The sequence below is a fragment of the Hibiscus syriacus genome, unplaced genomic scaffold (genome assembly GCF_006381635.1).
Source record: "Hibiscus syriacus cultivar Baekdansim isolate YM2019G1 unplaced genomic scaffold, ASM638163v2 tig00004797_pilon, whole genome shotgun sequence".
Taxonomy (NCBI): Eukaryota; Viridiplantae; Streptophyta; class Magnoliopsida; order Malvales; family Malvaceae; genus Hibiscus; species Hibiscus syriacus.
The window spans coordinates 407,800-419,459 of record NW_024062032.1 but is presented as its reverse complement, the minus strand read 5'-3'; the positions used below and the strand labels follow the sequence as shown (position 1 = coordinate 419,459).

At 34.2% G+C, this 11,660-nt stretch overlaps 1 protein-coding gene across 1 annotated transcript; it reads right to left on the bottom strand.

The window, feature by feature from the left end:
• Nucleotides 1-8,374: 8,374 nt before the first annotated feature.
• Nucleotides 8,375-10,910, bottom strand: LOC120198790 (phosphatidylinositol 4-kinase gamma 2-like). Its single transcript, XM_039200058.1, has 2 exons — nt 9,100-10,910; nt 8,375-8,887 (listed from the first exon to the last, which is right to left on the bottom strand). The coding sequence occupies exons 1-2, from the start codon at nt 10,465-10,467 to the stop codon at nt 8,498-8,500; spliced, it is 1,758 nt and encodes a 585-aa protein (XP_039055989.1). The 5' UTR covers nt 10,468-10,910; the 3' UTR covers nt 8,375-8,497.
• Between the last annotated feature and the right edge of the window lie 750 nt (nt 10,911-11,660).

Below are 11,660 nucleotides of genomic sequence, written 5' to 3'. Positions count from 1 at the left end.
AAAACTCATTAATTTTGTATGATAATAAAATCATTAAATGAATTTAAATATATTATTGAGATTAAAACATTTGATTAAGAACTAAAATAGGCTAAAAAATAAAATGTGAAGTGAAAAAATGAGTATTCTTGAAAAGTGAAATTATATATTAAAAAGTGAGATTGAAAAATTAAGTGCCTAAATTATACAAGTAAAAAGTGGGATTGAAAAAATTAGGGGCCTTAATTATATAAGTAAAAAGTGAGATTAAATAATTAGGAGTCTTCATTATAAAGGTAAAAGTGAGATTGAAAAAAATTAGAAGCTTAATTATAAATGTACAAAATGGGATTGAAAAACTTAGAGTAAATGTAAACAAGTGGGATTGAAAAAAATTATAGGCCTCAATTATAAAGATAAAAAGTAGGATTACAAAATTAAGAACCTCAATTATAAAGATAAGTAATAAAATTGAAGAAAATTAAAGGAATCAATTATAAAAAAAAAAATATAATAGAAAAATTAGGGATCCTATGAAAGATGGGGCCCTGATCAGTCGCTCAGGGTGCACCCTAATAATCGGCCCCGAAAACAACACTCCTTTTAATTACTTGAATCGGTTGATGATTTCATATTTAGTCTTCTTATATATGCAACATTTGCTAATCTTTTAATGTATTATCTTTGTTGTTTAGACTCATTTTCAACATCTTTGGATGTAGCTAAACTCTTATAAATTGCTACAATAAAAAGTTCATGCTTTGGTGTGCACCATAGTAGTGTTTAAGATGTTATATTTATTTAGGTTTTTGAGTTCCAAATGTTGAGTGTGAGTCCTACTATGTGGGGAACCCATCACCAAAAAATGGGTTGCAACTTAAAAATGTATTGCATCTAAAAATAGGTTGTAACTTAAAATAGGGTACAACTTAAAAATAGATTATAACTTAAAATGGGGTGCAACTTAAAAATAGGTTGCAACTTAAAAAAAGGTTATTCCGTGCATTTATTATTTTTGTCTTTGACTTTGACAAAAAGATAATTTACTTTTTGTCTTGTGTATGGGTACGAGTGACCAACATCAGGTACCCGCTTAGTTTTTTGGGAACCGGAACCAGAATCTGTTGTTTTTAGGAACTGGAACCTGTTCAACCGGTTCCTAAAAATTGAGATCCGGAACCGAAACTTGTAGGTACCGGTACCGGTTTCGGGTACCCTGTTATTTTGACAGCTTTCTCATTCAACTTGTTAATTATTACACATTAAGTGGGATGGTATGTCGCCTCCATGTTAAAATTGGCCCTTTTATAACCTATATATTTAGAACTTGGTTTACCACCCACTATATCAGGACACCAAATTTTAGACAATTATAATAAGTAAACTAGTATATTCATCAATTTAGAAATTGGGCTTTAATATATACAACAAAAAGCAACCTGCCTCAATTATATATATAGTTGTGAAGAACAACAAAAAGCCTAAAATATTCTAGAGTTTGCAACATATGTATTACCTCAATATAAAATGTTATGGCTAATTCTTAGGACATTTGTTGCTATTCTACATTGTAGGAAGGAGATAGCATAAATTTTAGGTAATTTTTATATATTTAAAGTTTGTCCTTATTAACAAAAAAAGGCAGAAAAAAGTACTATTGACAAAACACTCAGTATATCATATATTCTAGAAATATCAAATGACATCAATATTAAATTTATACTCTTTCACAATACATACAAACTTCATACTAATTAAATTAGTTCACCTCAAATTTAAGAGTATACAACTACTTGAGCAATCTACTAATTTCTCAAACTTTTCGTCTAAATGACATGCAAATTAAGTATGTCTACATATTATACTTCTCTTATATAATAATGCGTAATTTATCATAATTTTCATCCTAAAAACGTGTTGGGATTTTCAGAAGCTCGAATCGACAACCGAATCGGTTGCAAAGAGGGGTCGGAATGATTTTTGTGTTTAGGGATTAAAGAGATTGAAAGATAGAGAATTGCACAACGATTTATAGTGGTTTGACTTCTCAACCAAGTCTACATCCACTACCTTAGCTCCTCACCAAGGATTTTGCAACAAATTCACTAATTTGTTCTTTCTTTTTAAGGACAAAGAGATAACCTTTACAACTCCCTAGTTTTTCACGAGATCAACTAGAACATTTCCCTAGCTTTTACACGGGCTTAGCTAGAACATTTCCCCTTTACAAAAGGATAAAATAAGTAAACAAATAAACATCTCAAAGGTAGGTGTTTACAATAATTAAGCTCACAAGAACAATATTTACAAGAGAGAATGAAAATAAGAATGAAAATTTCTTCTCTTGTGTTTGAATGCTTGGATAGTTATTCTCTTTCTTCTTCAAGTGTCCTTAGCTTGTATTTATAGCTTGGAATATGTTTGAAGTCATATCTAGTCGTTGCGGATGTTTTGGAGCCGTTTGGGGATGACTTTTCTGCAAAACAAGGTTGCCCATAACAGGGGATATCGATACCTCTTCAAGTTGTATCAGTACACCTTTATTAAATTCAAATAAACTATATGTTACTAGTCGTTGCAGCCATGGTGTATGGATACACTGTAGGGTGTATCGGTACACTCATAGGTGTATCGGTACACTATTTACATTCAGTGTTTGAGCAGTCACAGGTGTATGGATACACCTGCAGGGGGTATCGATACACCAGTGTATGGATACACTCATAGGGGTATCGATACACTTTAGCATTTTTGCTCAAATCCGAATTTAATGGACTTTGAATTATTTTTGAAACCTTTTTAAAACTTTGAATAAATTCAATTCAAGTCCAAAAACATTTTGCCTTTAAATTTGTTATATCGAAACATAATTCAACAATCTCCCCCTTTTTGATATAACAAAACATTTGAAAAATTGTTTTTGGCAAAACTCCCCCTTAATAAAATGTTTAATGAAAAAGATATCAATTGTTAACAAAAGGATATCAATTGTTAAAAAATATCAATTGTTACCAATTGTTGGAAAATATATGAAAATGTTAAACTCCCCCTTTTTCATTAAGAAATTGAATTTTTTAAACCAAACTTCTCCTCCTTTTTGTTATATAAAAAATAATTCATCTTTAAGGTTCTAAAATAACTTTGGAGAGTAAGTGGTAAATTTGACATTTAAAACTTATTTGAAAAATCAAAGCTCCCCCTCAATAAGTGCATTCCAAACAAAATTTAGCTTTAAAAACATGACATTTAAACAAAATTGAATTTCAACAAAGAATAACAAACATGTTAGTAGCACATGAAATTCAATATATCCAAGTCTAAAATACTTTATGCAATATCAATTTTTGAAATTAAGTGCATATGCATAAAATTTTCTAAAAATGTTATGCATTTGAAAATTTGATATCAATTGTTAGAGAGATATCATTTTCATTTAAAGCACATTCATAAACATTTAAATTTAGGTCAAAAATTTAAAATTTATAAAATCAAAGTATTTGAAAAGTTGATATCAATTGTTAGAGATATATCATTTGCATTTAAAACCAATTTTGACCAAAATTTTATTATGATGAACTAAAAATACTGAAAAATCATTAAAACTTTAAAATGTTCATCATAAAACCTTTTTAACATACATGAGATTAAAACAATGCATAATCATTTAAAATCAAAACTCATGCATGCTTAAATCCAAATGAGCAACCAAATAATCAAAATCAAAAGCATTAAGCTTAGAGGTTACCCATTCCTTTTTCATGTATGGCTAGAGCTTCTTGAATATCATCATTTTCATCACCATTGCTCCCACACACCTACAAGAGACATTTAAGTAGATTTTGGTATCCAAATTGCTTTGGGTCCATGAACGTTAGTTTCAATGCCCCTTGTTCCTTTCGTAACCCATACTTGTCTAATTTTAAACGTTTTCCTTTCTTTAAAGGACAAGTATGTTCCTTATGACCATGAAAATGACAATGTGAGCATTTTGTCATTTCTAAACATAATAAGTTGTTTTTAGAAATTAATTCTTTTTCTTTTGTTAAGCTTTCAAGCTTAACTTCTAACTCAAAATTTTTCTTTTTTTAATCATTTATTTTGATTTTTGAAAGATCTAAATCATTTTTCAAAATTTCATTTTGATTTTCAAAATCAACTCTTGCTTTCAAAATTGATTTATTTTCAATTTTGAGTTTTGAAATTAATTTTGTATATTTGGAATTCATGGTCTCAAGTCCCAAATACAACCAATTTTAAGCATCTTGTAACTCATCAAAAGTAAATGAGTTTGAAATTAATTTCATATATTTGGAATCAAATTTCGGGTTTGAAGAATGCTACACTGAAGAATTATGTTCATTGTCTAGCGGAGAAGCAAAGAAAAGTTTCTTTTAGAATTTGTCCTCCTCATAAAAGATCAAAGTTGCTAGAGTTGGTCTATTCAGATGTTTGTGGTCTGATAAAGGGAATTGTCACATAACAGTGCACTTTATTTTTTTAACTTTCATTGATGATTGTTCAAGAAGGTTGTGGGTATACACTTTGAAGTCAAAAGAACAATTTGTTATGCGTTTAAACAATTTCAAACATCAGTTGAAAGATATCAAGAAAGAAATTAAAGTGCATTCGTATTAATAATGGTTGTGAGTACACAAGGTCAATTCATGAGTATTGTTTGTGACAGGGAATCAAACATCAAAGGACACCACCAAAGACTCCATAGTTAAATGGGTTAGCTGAAAGAATGAACTGAACATTAATTGAGAGAGTAAGATGTTTGCTTTCAGATGCAAAGCTTCTGAGATCGTTTTGGGTTAAATCTTTGAATACAGTGGCACATATGATTAATCTGTCTCCTTGTCTCCTAGAGTTCTTTTGCGAGGTGATTTACCAGATAGAGTTTGGTTTAGAGACGTGTCATATGGTCACCTTCATGTGTTCAGTTGTAAAGTTTTTGTTTATGTTCCAAATGATGAAAGATCCAAGTTTGATGTCAATACTCGACAATGCATATTTATTAGTTATGGTCTAGATGGTGAGTTTGGTTATAGACTCTATGATCCAGTTCAAAAGAAGCTCGTGAGAAGCTGAGATGTTGTCTTCATTGAAGATCCGACCATTTATGAGATTGAAAATATGGAGAAAGCGAATTCACAAGATAATGGTGAATTAATCGACGTGAATCTAGTTCATCTAGACCCTTCACCAGATCCTATTCAAGATGATGTGCATGGTGATGTTCATGATGAGCAGTAAAATATAGGTGACTTTGATGCACCTATAGATGATGTTTTGAATTATCAACAAGCACCTATAGCTTCACTAGCAATTCCACTTCGGAGGTCTTTTAGAGATTAACAATTTTCTATCAGGTATTCTTCAAATGAGTATGTTTTTTAACTGATGGGGAGAACCTGAATGTTATGAAGAGGCTATAGAGAGTGAATGCAAAGATCAGCGGGTTGAAGTGATGAAAGATGAATTTCAATCCTTACATAAAAACCATACCTTTGAGTTGGTAAAACTGCCTAAGGGCAAGAGAGCTTTGAATAATTGGTGGGTTTACAGATTGAAGCAAGAAAATAAGTCTTTATCTCTACGATACAAAGCTAGATTGTTCGTCAAGGGTTATACTCAGGAAAAGGGGGTTGGTTTTGAAGAAATATTTTCTCCAGTTGTGAAGATGTCCTCTATCATAACTATACTGAGTTTGGCAACTTGTAATGACTTAGAGGTTAAATAAATGGATGTGAAACTACTTTTCGTCATGCTGATTTAGAAGAAGAGCTTTACATAGAGTTGCCAGAGGGATTTGCTACACAATGGAAAGATGACTACATGTGCAAGTTGAAGAATAGCTTGTATGTTTTGAAGCAAGATCCTAGACAATGGTACAAGAAGTTTGAGTCTATAATGGGGGAGCAAGGCTACAAGAAGACTACTTCTTATCATTTTGTGTTTGTCAAGAGATTCTCTGGTGATGATTTTATTATCCTTTTGCTTTGTGTTGATGATATGCTTATTGTTAGTCGTAATGCTTCTAGAATTGAGAAATTGAAGCAGTAGTTAAGTAAATCCTTTACAATGAAAGATTTGGGACAATCAAAGAAAATTCTTTTCATAATTTTGACACGTGATAGAAAGGTCAAGAAATTGTGGTTATCACATGAGTGGTACATTGAGAAGGTACTTCGGAGATTTAGAATTGACAAAGCCAAAGCGGTGAATACTTAAATTGTTACACACTTCAAATTTAATGTTAAGCATAGTCCTTCCACATAAAAATAGAAAGAAGAGATGCAGAAAGTTCATTACTCTTCAGCCATGGGTAGTTTGATATATATGATGGTATGCACGAGACTAGAGTTGGCTTACACTGTTGGTATAGTTAGTCGGTTTCTTTCTAATCCTGAAAGAGAGTGTTGAAATATAATGAAATGGATTATGAGATATCTTCGTGGAACTTCCAACATGTAACGTTGTTTCGAGAATGATAAACATGTTCTTATTAGATATACATATTCAGATATGGTCGGAGACATTGACTTGAGGAGATCTACTTCATATTACTTGATCACTTATGCAGGGGGAGCTGTGGCATGGAAATCGAGATTACAAAAGTGTGTTGCATTGTACACCACTGAATCATAATTCATTGCAGCAACCGAAGCATGTGATGAAATGCTTTGGATGAATAAGTTTGTGCATGAACTTGGTTTTACTCAAGAGAGGTATGTACTATATTGTGATAGCCAAGCACAATTCATCTTGGTACGAACTCAACTTTTCATGTTAGATCTAAGCATATTGATGTGAGGTATCATTGGATACGAGATGTTCTTGAAGATAAATTGTTAGAGCTTGAGAAGATTCATGTTGATGATAATGGTGTTGATATGTTGAAGAAGGTCTTACCAAGAGAAAAGTTTGAAGCATCTTGCTCGATCGCCGACATGGAGGCTTTCCCCACATAGTTGGGGGGGATATTTGTTGGGAGTGAGTATCACTATGTGAGGAACCCATCACCAGAAAATGGGTTACAACTTAAAATTGGGTTGCAACTTAAAAATAGATTACAACTTAAAATGGGGTGCAACTTAAAAAGATTATTATTTTTGTCTTTGATTTTGCAAAAAGGAAATTTGCTTTTATCTTGTGTACGTGGGCAGCCTTTACATATCAACAAAATCAATTTTTGAAATAGTGTGAGAGAAGCTTCATTTTGTGAGAAACAAAAGGGAGAAAAACATATTTCAAAAGTTTGGTGCAACAGTGATCAATTCTTCGGTCGAAAGTCTATTTGTGGTTCGATTGACCTAATATTTGGACAGCAATTAGGCGACAAGGTGTTCTTGACTTTGTACGGTCGAATTTTTCATCCGAGTCTTGTAGCGTCAGAAATACCCTTTTTACAGCAAACTGCATTTTTGGTAATATTCTCTCATTTTTCTCTCTATATTGCTAAAGATTACTATTTGTTAGTCTTGTTGGAATTGTATGCTTGTTGTAGGCTTGATTTTGTGATATTGTGCCTGAACATTTGTTGATAGTGAAGTTTTTGATCGGACTCTAAAGTCCCATGGTTTTTACCTTTGATTTAGAGGGGTTTTCCACTTAAAAATATCGGTGTTTATTTATTTGCGTTGTGGTTGATTGGTGGTTGATTAGTGTTGCTAGAGAAAATTTATTGTTCTATTGTGTCCGGTTTCTTTCCCAACACTAAACTCAAACTTCTTAAAGTAACCATAATTTTCTACTAAAAAAAACTCGGATATTATTTGCATTAGCTTAACCGGAATTAAAACGAAGCCGTTAGGTTCCTCAACTGACAAGGGGAGCTTTCCTTGGATAAAGAAAAAGGAAATGAAAACACAAGCTCACCTATTTTCATTGAGCTTTTGCTTCATTGTTGTACCAAAACTAAAACTAGAAGAAAAGTACTGTACTGGGTAAGCGTGGTAAGTGATGGTCCACTTTCTTAAGGTGGAAGGGTTGCTTCGACATGGTCGAGACTGCATGGAAGAATATAAGATTTTAAGTTAAACGGTGAATTTTTAAAATTTCAAAAAATAAAAAAGATTATAAAAATTTTTCAGAAAAGGCGTTCACCCGGCAGCCCCAATCGATCCATCCCACGACTCAGAGGTAAGAACAAAAGTTCAGTCCGATTAGTACTTGTAATGATGCTCTGTATACATGCACATAATCATAACATGTAATTTAAAAGAAAAATGATAACATAAATATACCCTGCAAAATGTTTACACACCTTTGGATTAGAAGACCAATATTTACAAGTTTTATTGCTCATTTTGAGCTATTGTGATCTATGGAGAGACTTTGCAGAGTAAAATAGGATAATTTAACATAGTGAAAGAAGAAACAGAATAAAATAAAAAAATGAAAGCATGTCAAGCCACCTAATTCTCATAATTTGCAGTCCAGAAAAATGGACTCATCATAATGTGGAAAGCAGGAAAGAAATTGCACCTAGTTATTTTTGTGGATGACAAAAGAACTAGGGTGTATTCAATCTTTCAATCTTGTCAAGCCAAGTATCCATGACTTCCGATATGCTCTGAATAAATGCAGCTTCACTCACGCCTGGAAGTAAGGAATCCCAAGCTTCTTGAACCATCTGCTCGATTGCAGATTCCTTGTTTATGTTTTCCCTGGACATGATGCTTCCGATAGCGAACGGAGTGAGGCCTCGCTCGACCCCTTTCTTCAAAAGCATGGTGGAGATTCGGAGTGTCTGTGCACACTCGAGAGGAACATCCAAGCCGTACGATTCCAGAAGTGCAATGTCTTGTTCAGCATCTAGTGATTTTATGTAGGCAATGGTGTCTGATGAGTAAGGCTGCCGTGACTGTGGCCAATAGAGCCACTCAAATGTGCAATCCTCAAACTGCAAGTAGAGCCAAAAGGAATTTAGTTTCGAAATCGAAATATTTATATGCGGCTATGAAAGTGGATCATGAGATCAAAGCAGCATTATTCGAATGATAGCTGTGTTAGAGTTTCCAGAATTTCAAAAGGATCCACACAACTCAACCAACAATAGTTTTTTCAAGTAACAGATCCCATATATGCATGCATTATTGAAATGATAGTACTTACACACTCAGGCAGGCAGTAGCCATGATCAATTGGAATAAGAACAGTCCGGCCATCGTCCCCTTTTCCGATCAAGATATTCCCGGCATGCCTATCGGCATTTGCCATTCTTATATCGAAGACGGTGATTTTGTGCACTTCCTCTACAGGGAATGCACCAGGACCCATGTCCTCACAACTCCCGGAGTTGTTGATAAACATCTGCAAGGATCCGACCTTAACATTCTCAGGTGAGCATTCATATCCATCAGGATGGTTGAATCCTTCATGCAAGCATTGAACCATGCATGTAGGAGGTACACCGGCAAACCCCAACATCTCGCCGGACAAAGATCGCGGTCCGCTCTTGGGATGATCCAATATATAAGCAGCCACTTCTCTTAAAGCTCCTTCTCCAACCCTGGTACCCCTTTTCAACCCTTCACCATTGGTTGAAACAGGTAACCCCTGTGGATTGTTTACAGCCATAGGCTCCTCATCAATAGGCTTAAAAATCGAAACATAATCGAACCCGAAGTTGTCTTGCATGAAGTAAGTCCCTCCGGTCCCTTCGGATGATCTGATCGGCCGGTTTCCTACCAGCAATCCTTCGAATGTCGAATCGATCATATCCCACACAAATGAAGGCAATTTCACTCTAGGATTAACGAGAACAGGTTCCAGCCAAAAATCTCTGACAGTTTGTTCTTGTGTCACAATTTGAAGCCCCTCGGGCTTGTCTTGTTCACCTCCTACAATTCGTCCTCTTCGCTCATCGGAATCACACTCAGCGGTAACCGAAAGCTCCAAATCTTTCTCGACGGGCTTAGCTCTAACTTTAGCTGATTTCTGAACAACCAAATGAATCACATCATCATTATCTTTACACAGATCTTCAACTAACCTTTTGTCATCGACTTTTTCACCATTGAAAAAGATTTCCTGTTCATTAACGTCAACAAAACCCTTCCCTTCTCTAACAATCCTTTGTTTCAAATACCCAACGTTTCTATTCCGATCAACATGAAGTTCGAATTCTTTACCACAACTCGTCCGCACAGTGACGAGCAAAAGATCGGAAAGTTTCAAGACTAGATGCAAAACATTACCTCCTTTAATGCCGTAGTCTCTAACAAGCGAATCGTTACGAGCCAATTCTCTGCCTCCGAAAACAAGCTTCTGTTTCGTCACTACAAACCCTTCACACGTCTGGATCCGAAGCTTGACCGAGGCAATCGGGTCTGATTCCAGGACCCGCATCGGGATCACCGAACCGGCGATCGAGAGGTAAATCAAGATGGAATCAGCCGCCGCTTGGTTCTTGCAAAAACCGGTAGCAGGAGGAACCGGCTCTTGACTCACCTGCCTCCAAGCAACATTCGCAACGGACATTTCTGCAAATGTTGATTCCCGTTGCAAGAAAAAAAAAACCCTAAAAGCACGATTGAAGAAAGGAAAAAAAGCAAAAGCAAAAGAATCAGAGGGATAACTAATTATCTATCTTTCAAATCTCCGCAATGGCAGTCAAGAGACTGGGGATATTAGCTGCTGCTAAAATGGCCCAAACCCAAAACTCTGACAATGAAAGACAGCGGATTCTTTACCAGGGGAAAAGAATCGAAAGCAAAGGTTGAAAAATGGGAGCTTTTTAAAATGAACATTGGAAACAACAATCAACTGTAGAGGTGGGCGATCCAAAACTACCCGATTAATTTACACTACTCGTCATCTCTTTTTTTCCCGATATTCGTGCTCTTTCCGTTTTCCAAATTTGCCCGATCTTTTTGCCGATTTTCTCTACTCCGTTGCTAAAAACAATACCGTCGACGTCGATTTGATAGTGGGGGAAGACGGTAATGTAGCCGTTGGCTTTATATAAGGATTTGAAGTTTGACCCAAACGTTTACAATGGAGCCGTGTTTTAAATTTGTTATTGCCGTTATGTTCCAAGTAACGGACGTTTTTGGCAGGGATGAAGATGAGGTGTTGCGTTTACTGAAATGCCATTCGGATTACACCCCATGTACTTCTAAGGTCTTGGATAAATGAGAAAATTGGGATAATAAAGTAATAATGAATGGGATTCTTACTTAAAAAGGGATTTTTTGGATAACTAATATATTTGGATTTTTAAAATTAATATAGAGATTTTTTAGATACTCTTCTAAATAGTTTTAATATCTATTTATAATCATTCATAGCAATAGTATAATAATAAAATTATTATTCAATATTCACAAAAATAGTCGCTTTATATCATTTTGTATCATATTTTTTTTTCTTGGAGTATGTTAACATTAACGTTTCACTTTACAACAAAATATCTCGTGATTAGATGAAAATTATTATTTAATTAATTATCAATATTTCATACATACGTGACAAGTGACAAGTCCATATGTGATGGCACTTCAACAAAAAATTAATTTTAAAGTAAAATATAATTATAATTAATTATGTTTACACTTATAAAAATATATCTAAAAATATTTTTATTGATGTGATATCACATGTAGACCTGCCACATTCATAGGAAGTATTGACTTTTAATTAACTAACGATTTTCATTCAACCAATAGGTATTT

Coding starts and splice junctions, on each gene's coding strand:
- LOC120198790 (XM_039200058.1), bottom strand. CDS start 10,467: ATGTCCGTTGCGAATGTTGCTTGGAGGCAGGTGAGTCAAGAGCCGGTT. Junction 8,888..9,099: donor GCTACTGCCTGCCTGAGTGT/GTAAGTACTATC, acceptor CTCTACTTGCAG/TTTGAGGATTGCACATTTGA.